Here is a 17,039-nt window from a genome sequence, read left to right as displayed (position 1 = left end):
GTGTGTGTTTGTCACTATTGGTTACATTTTAATTATCTCGTCATTTTCTTTTGGATAGTAGTAAGGTTTTTTTTTTCTTCTGAAAAATACAACATCATAATGACTCAAAGGCAGCATAGTAATATAATAATATACACAGAGTGTACAACATTAAGAACACCTTCCTAATATTGAGTTTGCACCTCCCCTTTTGCCCTCAGAACAGCCTCAATTTGTCAGGGAATGGACTCTACAAGGTGTTGAAAGCGTTCCACAGGGATCCTGGCCCATGTTGACTCCAATGCTTCCCACAGTTGTGTCAAGTTGGCTGGATGTCCTTTGGGTGGTGGACCATTATCGATACACACGGGAAACTGCTGAGCATGAAAAACCCAGCTGCGTTGCATTTCTTTACACACTCAGTCCGATGGCCATGGCACCGACTACCATACCCCATTCAAAGGCACTTACATTAAATATTGTGTCTTGACCATTCAACCTCTGAATGGCACACATACACAATCGTGTCTCATTTGTCTCAAGGCTTAAAAATCCTTCTCCTCCCCTTCATCTACACTGATTGAAGTGGATTTAACAAGTGACATCAATAAGGGATCATAGCTTTCACCTGGATTCACCTGGTTAGTCTATGTCATGGAAAGAGCACGTGTTCCTAATGTTTTGTACACACAGTGTAAGGCCAGTGAGTTCAGTACAATAGTGTGCTGCGTTGAGGGGACAGCTGGGTAGCTCTCCTGCTACCCTCTAACTGTGGAGCTCTGTCCCAGCTCTGTATTTTCATAGCTATGCTTTCCCCACCGGGGGAAACATTTTGCAAGAAACAAAATATTGTTTTTGGAGTGAGACACTCACCACAGTTAACCTTGATTAGCTGCAGTTGCTTGTCTTTCCAATCACTAAAATGTTCTTTTGGTTCCTCGGAAGCGTGTCTAATATGCAAATAATTAAGTTAATTAAATAAGTTATGCAACAAGAGTGCTGAAAGAAAAGATGAACGCCTTTCCTAAGCAACAGAGAGAAATTAGAAGACTACCTCTTTTTCTTTGCAGCATATTTGGAACCTGCTCCGTTCTCTAAATGTAATTCCTGTTTCCTAATAGTTCACCATTAAATCATAACATTTGAAGGGACCTAAAGGACTTTTACTTGAAACTTTAAGATGACTTCAACATTTTGTTTTTATTTTAGTAAGCATACGCATTGCCATGGTACACTGTTGAGATGCATCATTCATATCACAGGCAATAGGATGAATGTATTTACCATGAATTGGTTGTGAAGAAACGAGTAGTACGGGAGAGAGGCTCTCACCAAGAGGTCATAGAGTGAACTACTGCTTCACTGATTTCTCCTCCCTTCACTGTTGTCCAAAGTTAATTCATAGTTACATGAATTGTTACAATGGGAGCCCTTGAATAATTGAGGGATTGACTTTATTTATGTACTGTAGCCTCACACTTGAATATGTTGCTGATAGTGTGTTGTGCTCTGGTTTGGCCTGTACATTACTGTGTTGGACTATAGGGCCAGTACTACTGCATCTTCAAACTGTCTCCAGTCTCACTACTACATGTCATATCGCTCCCATTAAACATGTGTCTTTCCTTTCCCATGTATGAAGAGGAGTTGGACACAGCTGGTTGTTTGCTCCAGCTCCACTGACCGTAATGTCAGCACAACCTCAGGGCTCTCTGTGGCTCTAGGCCTAGGGCTCCTGCTATTGACCTAAATCTGGGCCTTTGCAAAGCAAGTTCATCACTGTTACAATATATTGTAAAGAGAGAGACGTGTTCTGTTTTGAGGAAGGAGTCTGAGCCCAATGCAGAGAGGTCTGGCAAAGCTTATGCTTATTTGTAAAGAGAGAGCCCCAGGAGGTTGCCACAGAAATGCCTAAATGAGAGGGGGGAATTCACAATGTAAATTGCCAGGCTCCACTGAGGCAAGTATTGTGTTTCTATAACGTAAACTCAAAATATATTGAATCATGACTGGCTTCTTGAGAGCGGAGGTAGATTGTATATTTACCCCAGTCCCCCCCCCCGAATGGCATGCGGCCATTTTAATTCATTGCATCGATGAGATCCAAAACTTAACACATTTGTTGATTCAATTATGCCAGTAGTAGAAGGCTCTGGACACTGTGTTGAATGCTGCAGTAATTTTTGGGTCAATTGCTAAGATATGGCATTTACCCTCTGCACTCTTTAAGAACTCTGCTGTATGGACACAGGGAAGACAGCAGCTCCAGTCATTACAGTAGACTCTATCCCCATAGACTCAACAAGCAAGGGGCCCTCCAGAGTTCACTCCCCTGGCACAGACCTTCATCGCCCCCTGCTTTGACTGGCAACCTCCATTGTGGCCTTTCCTATGAGCCAGGCAACTCCACTGAATTACAATACTGCCTCTTTAATGTGGCTTTGGCTTGGTTTCTCCCAACCCTGCTCAGCAGTTTGTTTCCAAACCCCATTTCAAAGTTTTTCCAGGAGCCTGTCCATAGCTCCATAGCTCACTCCTCATTCCCCCAGAATACAGTGATAAGTAGGTACAAATTTGTACATCTGTGAATGATGAAGCGCCACTACATCGAGGTTATAAGCATACTAGCAGGCTCACTGCGGTGTGTGTGTGTGTTATCATTCGCTGTGTGTGTATTTGTTCGCAGTGTGCTTGCGTGTGTGCGTGTGCGTGTGTGTGTGTGTACCTGGTGAACAGTGGGCAGGCAGGAGTTAAGAGACTGGAGCCATGGACCACAAGGTATTTTACTCTGAGCATTAACAAGGAATAGGCAAGAGGTTTCCTTTTTAAACTTGATTAAATCAGTACAATTGGGTGCAGTTAAAGAGGTCTATTTGAGGGCTGTTAAAATGACATAAACCTTGGTGGAAAATGTTAAGATGGGGGCTGAGGGTACGTGTTTAATTTTATTTTATTCAGTCCTGTCAATTGTTTTTGTAAGATTTCCGTGGTCTGCAGGCAAATGCCAAAGTCCTAGTATGTTTTTTTTTTAAAGGTTTGGGTGGAATCCTGCTGGGATCTTTCTTGCTGTAGCAGCTCTTTTACTCCATATTATTTTTAATTGCTCCATTTGGTTGGTCATCCTGACTGAAGTGTTTGGGCCCCATTAGTGGAGAAGACACTGATTGCAGAACACTGTGAAAATAAAGCACTGTGTCTGGAGTTGGCCACAAAACTACCTTGGTCATGCATTATTCACAATCACTACTATTCACATGGCATCTCATACTGTACAGTAGGCCCAAAACAACACTGACATGCGCTGTGAACGCACACACTCACACACAGGGTTTACAATTACATAATAATATTCAACACACTGACAGGAATTCTTAGCCCTCTTAATATTAGTTGTTGAAGCAAAACATCATTATGTTGAATTTATGCACTTGATGTAGACATAAAAGTTCAACTGTTTATCATACGACATATATAACTGCCAAAATAAAGGAAACGCCAACATAAAGTGTCTTAATAGGGAGCGTTGGGCCACCACGAACCAGAACAGCTTCAATGCACCTTGGCAAAGATTCTACAAGTGTCTGGAATTCTATTGGAGGGATGCGACACCATTCTTCCACAAGAAATGATATAATTTGGTGTTTTGTTGATGATGGTGGAAAACGCTGTCTCAGGCTCCGCTTCAGAATCTCCCATAAGTGTTCAATTAGGTAGGGATCTGGTGACTGAGACGGCCATGACTAATGGTTTACATAGTTTTCATGCTCATCAAACCATTCAGTGACCACTCGTGGCCAGGGCCGGATTAAGAAATCATAGGCCCTCGGGGCTTTGTTTTTTTGTCTTGCCACCTCCCCTCGTCCCCCCCTCATCCACCAAGATGCAATTTGATGCGTGGTAAATTTACTGTTGAAGAAAAATACCCTTTATAATAAAGCCAATAACGTTTGCCATGTGGCATAGGCTACAGTTGAGCAGAAGCGTTTTTTAGGATTTCTACACATGGGAAACATTTTTGCAGGGTATGAAAAAAATCAGCCCCTTAAAAACAAATTTCATGCAATTCTACATAATTTACATGACAGAAGACATTAGCAGAATTTTTTTTAATACCACACAAATTACCGAAATGATTGGCTACTCTGACACCACAAAATGAGATCAACCTGGTATTGAATTCAAACAAACAATAGCCCAGGCCAATGAAGCGACACACAGATTGTACAATATTAGGAGCCAATATATATATATACTATATATACAGTGTCAGTCAAAAGGTCAGACACACCTACTCATTCAAGGGTTTTTCTTTATTTGTACTATTTCTACATTGTAGAATAATAGTGAAGACATCAAAACTATGAAATAACACATGGAATCATGTAGTAACCAAAAAAGTATTTAACAAATTATTAAAAGTAGTCACCCTTTGCCTTGATGACAGCTTGGCATTCTTGATGCAACTCTTGGCATTCTCTCAACAAGCTTCATGAGGTAGTCACCTGGAATGCATTTCAATCCATTTTAGAATAAGGCTGTAATGTAACAAAATGTGGAAATGGTCGGAATACTTTCCGAAGGCACTGTATGTCTATGGCCACAACGCAACAAGCTGTAGCCTATATTTGTCTCGCATCCTGCCCAAACTGCAGCGTTCCCGACTGTAGACACACCGGTAACTGCCAAAATAAAGGAAACACTTGAGTAAACAAGGGATGTTATGGTGTGTAGTGCATTCTTCTGGCATGGTTTAGGTCAACTTGTAGAATCTATGCCAAGGGGCATTGAAGCTGTTCTGGCAGCTTGTGGTGGCGCAACATCCTTTTAAGACACTTTAGTTTCAAGTTTTAATGTCACATGCAGTGAAATGCCTTTATTGCTAGCTCTAACCCCAACAATGCAGTAATCAATAACAATGTAATACTAAAAATATCAATGTAGAACAAAAACACACAATATATAAAAACAAGAAATAAGAAGAACCTGATAAAGTAAGTAAGCATTCTAGATACAGGGTCAGTTCCAGTACCATATTTACCATGTGCAGGGATACTGGCGTGACAGAGGTAGATATGCACAGGGGTAAGGTGACTAGGCATCAGGATATATGTTAAACAGAGTATCAGCATCGTTCGTTATATGATGATTGTATGTTAGTGGGTGTGTGTAGAGGCAGGATAACTGTATGTGCATATTATGTATGTGTGAGAAAATGATAGAGTGAGTGTTTTTATATGTGTTGGAGTATCAGTGTGTGTAGTGTGTAGGGCCCTGTGAGTGTGCATAGAGACAGTGTAAAAATAAGAATAAAATACAAGGGTCAACTCAGATAGTCTGTGCAGCCATTTTGTTAGCTATTTAGTTCGCTATTTAGCAGTCTTATGGCATGTGGATGCTGTTCAGAAGCCTGTTGGTGTCAGACTTGATGCACCGATACCGCTTGCCGTGCAGAAGTAGAGTGAACAGTATTGGGTAGCTAGAGTATTTAATTATTTTCCGGGCCTTCCTTTCTCACCACCTGATATAAAGTTCCTATGTTGGTGTTTCCTTAATGTTGGCAGATACCTTATGTGCTTGTGGTAAAACTGAAGGCACAGTTGTTCTTTTATAAACTATGGGCTTGCGCACACACTCACACAATTGACCAGTCACATTTATTTATTATGCAGTTCATTTTTTAAATTTGTATTAATCAGTTACCCAATCAAGGCAGCTACCCACGTGGGCCCCTACCTCCTCTCCTCGCCCCATCTGAGGATTTTTTGGGGCTGCCTCTTGGGCCCCCCACAGGCCTGGGCCCAGGGGCTTCAGCCCTGATAAGCCCCTGCATTAAACCGGCCCTGCTCTTGCCCTGTGGATTGGGGCCTTGCCATGGTAGTCAAAATAATGGCCTGCCCAGCATTTTTATGGCCCTAAGCATGATGGGACGTTCATTTCTTAAATAACTCAGGAACCACACCTGTGTGCCAACACCTGCTTTCAATATACTTTATATCCCTCATTTAATCAAGTGTTTCCATTATTTGGGCAGTTACCTGTACATTGACTGTGATAATCTGCAGTGTACTCAAATGTGAAAATCGAGAGAAACAATGTTTTCTTATTGTCTTCTTTGAATATCAATGAAAAATGTCCGCCATTCATGTGTAATCTGAAAATGTTTGCTCTTTTTTTCAGTCCTGGTACCTGGGGAACTAAACAACACAAGGATAAGCGAAAAGGGCATGGACACGTGGATTTGAGATTCAACACTTTTTGTGGAATTTAAAAATAAAAAAAAAAAGAGATGCAAGAGGGAAAATGTATATATATGCAGTATATATACAGTATGTATATATATAAATATATGTGTGCATATATATTTATATATGTATATCAACATAAAATATGCTTCAACACACCTTTTTGGAATAAAAGACAGAGGGGGAGAGAGCGAGGCCAAGGAGAGAAAGAAGATAGAAAGAGAAGAGGATGTTTGGGCAGCCAAAATTAACTGTGGGGCAGAGACATGACCCCATGAACCCAGTACCCCCCCCCCCCCCCCCCGCTACAGGTGCTGCTTCTTCATATATGCAAAATAAGTATCCTTTATTTTCTTAATCAACAAGAAAGAGAAGAATTCAGTTCCAGTGATCATACTTCTGGGACGGTAAAAACATATTCTTTTTGAAAGTAGGGAGGGGAGGCTGGTTGCGCATGGTCAATAACCTCCCTTTACCTGCAGAAACAAAAGTCTACTTTTCATCAAATTTGATAGACAATCATGTAGTTACTTTGTTTAAAGGGGGGGGGAGGATTTTCAAGATTTCCTTTAACACAGTCCATTTTTGGTCTTTTTTTTTTAATAAACACTGAGCTACAGTGGCTTGCGAAAGTATTCACCCCCTTGGCATTTTTCCTATTTTGTTGCCTAAAATGGATTTTGGGGGGGGTTGTATCATCTGATTTACACAACATGCCTACCACTTTGAAGATGGTAAATATTTTTTATTGTGAAACAAACAAGAAATAAGAAAAAAAAATTTAACTTAAGTGCGCATAACTATTTACCCCCCCCCAAAGTCAATACTTTGTAGAGCCACCGTTTGCAGCAATTACAGCTGCAAGTCTCTTGAGGTATGTCTCTATACGTTTGGCACATCTAGCCTCTGGGATTTTTGCCCACTCTTCAAGGCAAAACTGCTCCAACTCCTTCAAGTTGGATGGGTTCCACTGGTATACAGCAATCTTTAAGTCATACCACAGATTTTCAACTGGATTGAGGTCTGGGCTTTGTCTAGGCCATTCCAAGACATTTAAATGTTTCCCCTTAAACCACTCAAGTGTTGCTTTAGCAGTATGATTAGGGTCATTGTCCTGCTGGAAGGTGAACCTCCGTCCCAGTCCATAATCTCTGGAAGACTGAAACAGGTTTCTCTCAAGAATATCCCTGTATTTAGCGTCATCCATCATTCCTTCCATTCTGACCAGTTTCCCAGTCCCTGCTGATGAAAAACATCCCCACCACATGATGATGCCACCACCATGCTTCACTGTGGGGATGGTATTCTCGGGGTGATGAGAGGTGTTGGGTTTGCACCAGACATAGTGTTTTTGTTGATGGCCAAAAAGCTCAATTTTAGTCTCATCTGGCCAGAGTACCTTCTTCCATATGTTTGGGGAGTCTCCCACATGCCTTTTGGCGAACACCAAACGTGTTTGCTTATTTTTTTCTTTAAGCAATGGCTTTTTTCCTGGCCACTCTTCCGTAAAGCCCAGCTCTGTGGAGTGTATGGCTTAAAGTGGTCCTATGGACAGATACTCTAATCTCCGCTGTGGAACTTTGCAGCTCCTTCAGGGTCATCTTTGGTCTCTTTGTTGCCTCTCTGACTAATGACCTCCTTGCCTGGTCTGTAAATTTTGGTGGGCGGCCCTCTCTTGGCAGGTTTGTTGTGGTGCCATATTCTTTCAATTTTTTAATAATGGATTTAATGGTGCTCCGTGGGATGATCAAAGTTTATGATATGTTTTTATAACCCAACCCTGATCTGTACTTCTCCACAACTTTGTCCCTGACCTGTTTGGAGAGCTACTTGGTCTTCATGGTGCCGCTTGCTTGGTGGTGCCCCTTGCTTCATAGCAAAGGGGTGAATACACATGCACGCACCTCTTTTCTGTTTTTTATTTTTTAGAATTTTTCTAAACAAGTTCTTTTTTTCATTTCACTTCACCAATTTGGACTATTTTGTGTATGTCCATTACATGAAATAAAAATCCATTTAAATTACAGGTTGTAATGCAACAAAATAGGAAAAACGACAAGGGGGATGAATACTTTTGCAAGGCACTGTAAGTGTCTTTTCTGAGGCACGGATCAGAAGGATCAGGTTTTAGAGCAGTACTGAGCATTGCGAAAGGACAGGTACTGTAACAGGTGTTTGTAAGTCTTCACAATAACTGAGACGCCCTTTTGTGCCTGTCAACTGTTGTGTATTTGTGTTGACATTTGTTTGTGTGTGCATACAATTCAAACATAATGAAACCCCCTCTCCCTATCCTTGCCCCACTCTTGAGATAATATTGCATCAAGTTTTAATTAATGTAGATAACGGGGGTTTATTCTGCATAGTGACAAAGGAGAACAAAAATTGTTTTGTCACTATTAAGAAAGTATTGGGTGTTTTTTGTGTATTCCGTTTAAATTGCATTGGACATTACAGGCATTGCACTACTATAATTAATTCATTTTTCATTTTTAGCAGCTATCTTTTGGCCTATTCATATTAAAACGCTGCAAGTCAAAGGTAGTTTTAGGATTATGTTGTAGAAACTACTATGTTGTGTTGTTTAGGTAGCAGGGTACATGAGCTATGAGTGTTTTCTGTCTTGCGCTATCGATTAGAACAATCCAACCCTACTGTGTTTCAGGTATTCTGTGCTCTAGTGGAAGTTTCCTGGTGTATGTTGAGGTACAGGGAATCCTGACAGGTTTATGTCATCACACTGTTCTGGGTCTCTCTTTACATTCTGTGTATCTACGTCACATCTTTATTCTTTTACTCATGCTGTTTTTATATAATCGAAAAACAAAATGAATTTATGATTGTCTTTTGTACAGCAGATCACAGACTTTAGATGAGTCGATGAGATCATTAGAAGCGTGGCTGTAAAGGTAACCATTGATAGTGCCACCATTGGCCCCAGACCTAATGTTTCTATGCCAACGGCACTGCATGTTTCCATGTGTGCACATGGCAGAATTCTGGCTCAGTGTCCATTACCAGTCTATTTAGTAAGACCTATCTTTAGAGGTTTTGTCCCTGGGTCTCATTTGCTGATGCAATGCAAAGTTTGTGACAACAGACTTTGTTGCAGCATGTTTTGGGATGAATGCAGAATTCATCTTTATAAATAGAAAACAACATCAGGGTTTGAGACTCCTCAATCAAACCCAAACCGTATATACAGCCATGAAAAGTGCCTAAGACATAGCACGAGTTCTTTTCTCCTTTCTTTGTATTTTAGGTTTTGCTTGTTTGAAGTACTGCAAGCCTCAATGACTTCTAGGCAGGCAACAGAAGTGGTGGGAGAGATAGGTGTGATGCACCGAGGGGGAGAAGGTATGGAGAGCTCACAGCCCTAACCCGTCTCCAGCCAAATGCACCTTCCACGTGTTTTTCTGAGCACAGGCTTCTCATTGGTGGTTAGCTGGGGACAAGCCAAGAAAATACACAACATAAAACCCTGCAATCAGCAATGACATCATGAAACCAACATATCAAAGCGCTATATATATATAGAGAGAGAGAGAGAGAGAAACTGTATGTATAGTTCAGATATGGCTCATTAAAACAGAAACACTTCTAGGGAATAATGTCATACATGCTGGTTACAAAAAGCTAACCTTTAAATACGGCTTTGCAATGGTGTTCCAATTCACATCTGTTATCTATATACAGAATACCTACAATGACTTGTTTTAAAGGTGCTGATATGAAATGATGCTGATATATATTCATGCATGGTGCTTTCAAAAGAAAATCATGAGATTCTAGCTCTATTGACCACCATAATGCTGACATGGGTGCATGGCAGAAACTCTTACTACCCTTCTGAAGCTTACCCTCCCCCCTAGCCCCTCCTCCCTAGGCCCTCCTCCCTAGCCCCTCCTCCCTCTAATCTATGGAACAGAGAGTAAATAATACTGATGGGTTCTTACCTTTTTACCTATTCGTTTGGATTTTTTATTCCCTATTGTTAACTTCTATTTTGCACGATATTTTATATAACACATTATGTGCCTTGCCTTTAGTTAAGAACAATAATACATGATAAAAATGATCTAAATTCATTTCTCTTTTTAGTATAACCGGTAACGCTGCAAAAAAGACAAAAAACATTGCTGCATGTTTGATTGCTTGTCATTATCCAGTTTAGATGAATACAGTAGTAGATTAAAGTAGTGACAGATTGGATTGTCTTTTCACCCTTTTCCCTTTTGTGGGTATTATAGACTAGTATTATAGACTAGTATTATAGACTAGTATTATAGACTAGTATTATAGACTAGTATTTGTCTTTCCATCACATGGAACCCTTGCTGCATTTGAATCTTGTTCATTTCTTTGTTTTATTGACTCTCGTGGCTTTCCCCTCTCATTATGTCTTCCAGCTTGGTGTAATACATTATGCGAAATATGCAATTCTCGTTTCCTCTGCTCAGCATTTGCTGAAGTTGTATCTTGCCCCCTTTTTAAATCTCTTCTTCAATGATAAAGAATGTGTGGCAAGAATGAGTGAAAATGTGCAATTACTCCAATTCAAGGATGGGCAACTTTTCTCCATGCTAGCAAACACAGCTGATTAAACAAATTGCATTTTAATCTGAAGATCATGATTAATTGATTATTGGAGTCAGAGGACTGGAGTTGCTCATCCCAGCTCCAATTCAACATGTTGATTTTTGCCTATTTGATTTCGTTGATTGACTCTGCAGCTGGAGGTCAGGGCTAGAGAGGGTAGAGAGCTGTGAAGGTTGTGTTGTAGGTGACCAGTGATCAGGCTCCTAGCATGGAACAGAGATTTAAAGCACTGAGCTGGGCTCACATTTCCTCCAGCACCATGGCTACTTCTGCCCCTGCAGACATTATTTTTGCCACCAAATGACCAGAGCTGAATATGGGGTACATTTGGTCCCCCTATTTTCTTACATTACATCCTACGAATCCCCTATACGCAGAAAGGCAAATCCAAGCACTTTAATAACTGTTCAAACGGGAACATCACAAAATAATTAATCTCTATATTAAGACAAGGGAAATTACTCATTTGGAATTGTTTAAGGATAAAGCTGAAGTTTCAGAGACAAATTCTTTACATGGAATGCTAACTGTGTGCTTACATGGAATGCTAACATAATGTGTCAGTGGTGAGCAGTGCACAGTGCTTCACATCTCTCTTTTTGTGTTTGTGTTTTATGTATGAGAGAAAGAGTTTGTGTTTGTGTGTGTGTGTGTGTGTGTGTGTGTGTGTGTGTGTGTGTGTGTGTGTGTGTGTGTGTGTGTGTGTGTGTGTGTGTGTGTGTGTGTGTGTGTGTAAATGTTTATGTGTGTCTAGGTAGCCTCACCTACCATAGTACTTTGTCGGTTCTCAGATTGCACATACATAAATCACCCAATAGCAAAGAGAGAGAGAGATTATTTGGTGTGTTCAAAAACGCTAATTTAGGAAGACTGAAAATCAAAGGAGAGCAAAAAAAATATGGGTTATTTTAGCACCTCTAGATAGAATTGTCTGAGGGGAGTAGAAATGTGTGACAATAAACTAGTGCTGTGAGATGCGATAATGACATGAAAAATTCCCCTCCCCAATTGTATACCTTGATCAGTAATCTGATGAATGATTTTGCATCTCACTGCATTTCCATGGGGTTAGGGGGTCAAATTATTTCACTGCGAATATGCACACTACCTGGATTGGTTTGAAATTAAATAATCAAAATCAGTAAAATAAAGTTTCATAACACTGGCTACAATCGAATGTTAAGCTTTATGTACCACGTGTAGATTATTATTTAGATGGTGAGTAAGTGCGTAGTTTAATTTTGAGGTCCTCCACATTTAGGTCCATTGTGTGGAATCTACAAATCCACTTTATGTTGTTTTGAATATTAGCCCTGTACTTCAGAAGTATCGACTGACCGAGTCAGAATCACGGTATAGAGAATGAAAACAACACACAATCTCTTCATAGCTGACTTGCTGATTTTAAAAATATATATGTTTTACTGAAAGATGCCAAGATGCTTCATTAGTTTGTTTCTTTTTTTAATTAGAGGGTAGATGATAATGTATCATTTCTTACTACATAGTGTAATGGGAGTGTATTGAACAAGATAGAATATTGTGTATTTTTTCAGCAGGGTCAGAAAAGGCCATGTAAAAGTTTGTTATGCAGTGTACAGTATTGTTTCTGTAATGGATATTGCAATGCTGGTAGCTATTAAAATTTTGCTGCAAGCAATTGAGAATTTAAGAAAAATTCAGAACAAGAGGTATTGTTTACATGCCCGTCTTAAGATCTTGGTGATGACGGTTTATGTGTCCCGGTTCACAGTCCCAGGTTGAAGTGGAGTGCTGTAGCAAAGGCATTCCATCAAATCCATAAGATCCTCAAGCTAAACAAAATGCTGCGATCATTCAGCAAGCAATTTGATATTTGTTAAACAGGTCATGTGTTGAGGCAAGAGTCTGCTCCTGATCAAAGAACGCCCACGTTATGGGTTGTGTGTGTCCCTGGGGTCTTTCATTCATCCAAAAAGGAAAAGACCAACTGATGTGTTAACCATACACAACACCGTACAGTCAGTGGTCTATATGGAGCACAAGGCCCATAATCAAGTCACAATATTCTCCTTCTAGTTTTCAGCACAGAGTCCAGTTACTGCTGTAGTATCTAAGGGCTCCAAAGTGCTAATGTTTGGTAGCGCTGAAGAATTCTGAAGCTTACTGTATGTCGACTTATTAGGCATTTCAAAATACTACATTTGTACGCTTTCAATACAATTAGTGGAAATCGAGAAATAATCCTCTGTAAAGTTCCCCTCTGGTTCTAACTGTACAGTAGCAGCAGACGCTGGAGCCTCATGACATTTCCTGTGATGATTTGCACTGCTCCACACTCACCTCTCCAGTTCAGTTTACCCTCCAGCCTGGGTCTGACTGGGACACATAGGGACAGGGATCTGATGCCACCGTAGTCTAGCCAGCACAGTGGTCCTACAATAGGTGTTCAGCACACAGTCTTCTTATTTCATTTGCTTTTTGTAACTAAATACAGCTATACAGTGTATTGTTATGACACCGACAGAGACTTTTGTTTTTAGAGCAGGGTGCCCCCCCCCCCAACACTTTTTAAAGTGGCCACAGGTGATGGTTGAACTCTGAAAGACGTTAATATGATTTCAATACTGACACATTTAAAATATCATCTTATTTTATTTCAAAACCCTTACTAATGTTTTTGTAGTAATTATTGTTATCATTGTGATTATTGTAGGATTGTTACATTTTGGACTCATTATCCTATGTATAAATGCTTACAGTATATCAATGAGAATGAAAAAGACAAAATGTATATAAAAAACTTTTTTTCTGTATTGTATAAGAAAGTACATGTTTATGTTGTGTGTTTAATTGTAGTTGTCTTAAGTTGTGGCCAAGCCACAAAATATAATAATTACTTCTTAAGGCTCTGCTATGGTTGGTGTGAGCTCACCACCGATTGCTGCATGCCTTTTTAAAGAAGGTACCTGTATTTGATTTTATCAACCCTGAAACCTGGACAGTAATTTCAGCATCACTTGTTGTCATTTTAAACAGAGACAAAACCTTCAGTAAGCCTCAAGGGGATATGCAAATTCCATTGCCATTTCTTTTTGCTTTTTTTCCACAATTCATCTAACAGTTCTGCATTTCTTTTTTTGAACTGTTGTCGTGCAAGCTTCAAAGAACTCACACACTTTCCTTCTATCTGGACGATTGCACTAGATAAACTGGTATTGACTATTTTGTTTAAGGAAACTTTTAAAGATGTACTTTTCTGGAAATCTTTCTGAAGCTCAATCTTTGATGTATAGGAATGCTGATTGTGTGAGAGAGACGGAGCGAGAAAGTGAGAAAACAGCTGCTTGTAACAAGCTAAGAATATTATTCTCCGTGTATTGCCCCTTTTGTCGTTTATAGTTAGAGAACTCACTGAGTGCATCACTTGAAAGTCCACCCAGGTGTTACATTTTTGGTTTGTGGGATTCAGGCTTGAAAAGTTATTGGTTCAGTCCTAGACAATCAACGTCAGGGCTGACAGTCGTAATAGTTTTGCCGTAGTCCATACAAGGTGTGGTCAGTGTGTTTGTGTGTGTTTTCGGTCAGGAACGGTGTGCAGATGAAGCACAGTCCTCTGGGGATGCAGGTGTGAGGCCCAACACTGCTCCGAGTGCCTTTCTTCTAGCAGGGAGGCGTTGTTGTGAATGTTACTCAAGGATGCACTGCTCTGCTCCACCCAGAGACTTGCTACTGATTGATGTGAGGCTGAGGGAGGTGTGTATGCTAGCTCATGCTGCAGCTGCAACAGGTATGGGTCCAGAATGACAAGAGAAGTCTTTACACATGGTGCACCACAACCTTGAAGATTAGAATATGGAAAAAGTTTATTTACTATATTGGCCTTTGATTTTCCTTCATGGTTTTTTAACTGATGTAATTTATCGTTATGCAATTGGTACAGTATATAGATTAGAATTATGTAGTTTATGGTGTTCCGTGCCAGAACTCTGAATTTCCCCTATGCAATTAAGGGCTGGTATACCCTGTCAGGGTAAACACCTGGGAATCTGATACCTATTAATATGAATTCATAAGTTCGTAGTTACTCTTAGCAACAATCACTATCCAGACAGACTCTTAAAATGATTTATTTACCTAAAATTAGAATTGGCACTGGATTAAAATGGTCCCGTTCGAGTTTCAAGATTGTTTCTTCAGAGAGATGAAATACTTAGCAGCACACCAGTCAAAAGTGTATAATGACCAGACTTGTATGTTTGTGAGAGTTTTGGGGGATCAGTAGATGGTGAGCCAAGCCATGTTCAGTTAGATAAAGGTAGTGGTTTTACTTTTATTGTATTTTTTTTTCCTATTCCCCTGAATGATCAGTTAGTGGTGTTTATTTATGCAAACTGAGGTAAAATCTCAAACGAGAAGGTGAGCGGTAAACAGTCTCCATAATCCTCTTGTTACTGTATGAAGAGACATCAAGCACAGAATGGAGGCCACAACTCTCAGAGAGGTGTCACAATATAGTTTTTGTGGTGAAATGTGCTTCTGTTCACACAGTGTATAAAGCAAACTGTTATGTTTGGTCTCTATATTTTACTTTCAACAAACCAGCAGGTAAAGCAACACTTACATGTGAATACTGAATACCAAAAATGATTTCAACAAGCAGTGCCTGTCATTTTACTGCTAATTCTTTTTCATTTATTTTCTGCCATTGCCCTTCTCAAGTTGTGATGTACATAGTGTTTGTACTCTAAGCTGCTGGAGGTCATTCTGACTTTGTGTGGGACTGTGTTTAGTGCCTGAGCCCCACTCTCACATTGGCTTCTGCTCATAGCTTTCCACACAAACTGTCCCAATGAGGTCCTACTGTACTCTACTACAAGGTGAAGGGCACCCACTGGCCAATGGCAATGGCCTTTTGCTATGGAGGTGAAAAGCCATAAAAACCAAGTGCAGTTATGGAGATCTGTTCATGTTATTGATAATCCATATCACAGACTGACATGTCAACACCAAGAAGCCCCACCCACAATAGAGAAAAGAACAAGGCGACATTTTAATGAGGGCTCTTTTTACACAAATCAAATATCTCACTTGATCTTCAACTGCTTAATGCTGCGTTCATGTGCTAGTCAGAACTAGAAAAACTCTGAAATGTCTAACTTGATAACTTGGTTGAATGCGGCACGTGTATAACTACAACCAGTTAGCAAATCGGAAATTTCAGAGTTTCCTAGTTCCGACTAGCACGTGAATGCTGCATAAGTCCACTTGGTGCCCCAACCTTTTCTTGACAATTGGTTTATTTTCATATTTTCTGGGCCTGTACTGTATGTTGATTCATTCTTTAAGCATGCTGTTTTTCTCAGTGTGATGAAGGTGGTTGAAGTTGGAGGAGGGAAGAGATCAAGATGTTTCTCAGAGAGCATTCTAATGCAGTGTTAAATTTTAAGATTTTTTTTTCTTCTCATTATTCTTTACAAATATTACCATAGTAGTTATTCATTAATCACTTGCTTGCTGCACAGACATACACACTTCACACCAGGAAAGAGCATGTGGACATTTAGTTCTGACACATCCTGTGGAATAGAGCAGAGAACAGATTCATAGCGCACACGGGTCACTTTGAACTGCTTGTGATTTTATTTTCCTTTTTGAAAACTTTATTACAAAAGTATCAGCAAAGGTCGGTAATAACTTGTCTGTTAATTATTTGAAATGACTCTCATATAGGAAAACTAAATTTGCCATGTGTTTTTGAACTGGTGTGGGGGAAATGTACAGCTTTACCAATATTTCATTATAACATTGTATTCAGCCATCGCTGTTAGCAAATGCTCATAAATACATTACTGGAAGTGAGTGTGTTTCCCTATGCAAAAAAAGTATACAAAATAATAAACAAGCTATGCTACAACTCAGTGATGTGTCCTTGTTATTTTTATATTTCCATTGTTCATTCAATATAAATTACATTTACAGTACTGTATATTCCTTGTAATTCTGTTTTTCTTTTAAATTCAATTGTGATCTTGACAATTATATCGTCATTAAGGGTAATTGCAATGTAACTCATTTTGACAATGAGGAATGACTAATAAGTTACTAACTTGAAGCAGCAGTCAGTGTTTTCCTTCTCAACTCAGAGATGTCTGGTGAATGTGAAATCTCATTCATTTAGATTTCTCAATTGAAATCAATATCTATTCTGCTGTAAAACTTGTCCCTGGACCAACAAAA

The 17,039-nt window shown here is 39.7% G+C and overlaps 1 protein-coding gene across 7 annotated transcripts in view; it reads left to right on the top strand.

Annotated features, from left to right (window-relative positions):
• The window catches only part of LOC106584361 (nuclear factor 1 C-type), a 124,589-nt gene extending 107,869 nt beyond the window's left edge, over positions 1-16,720 (top strand). For all 7 annotated transcript variants that reach the window (XM_014169587.3, XM_082968041.1, XM_082968040.1 and 4 more), the window contains one exon: positions 6,157-16,720. In XM_014169587.3, coding sequence (XP_014025062.1) covers positions 6,157-6,177 — 21 coding nt within the window. In that variant the 3' untranslated portion in view covers positions 6,178-16,720. The remainder of the gene's footprint in view (positions 1-6,156) is intronic.
• The last annotated feature ends 319 nt before the right edge of the window (positions 16,721-17,039 follow it).

The sequence above is a fragment of the Salmo salar genome, chromosome 23 (genome assembly GCF_965601325.2).
Source record: "Salmo salar chromosome 23, fSalSal1, whole genome shotgun sequence".
In the NCBI taxonomy this organism is placed as follows: Eukaryota; Metazoa; Chordata; class Actinopteri; order Salmoniformes; family Salmonidae; genus Salmo; species Salmo salar.
Note: the sequence above shows the minus strand (reverse complement) of the source record. Positions and strands in the feature narration are given on the sequence as shown.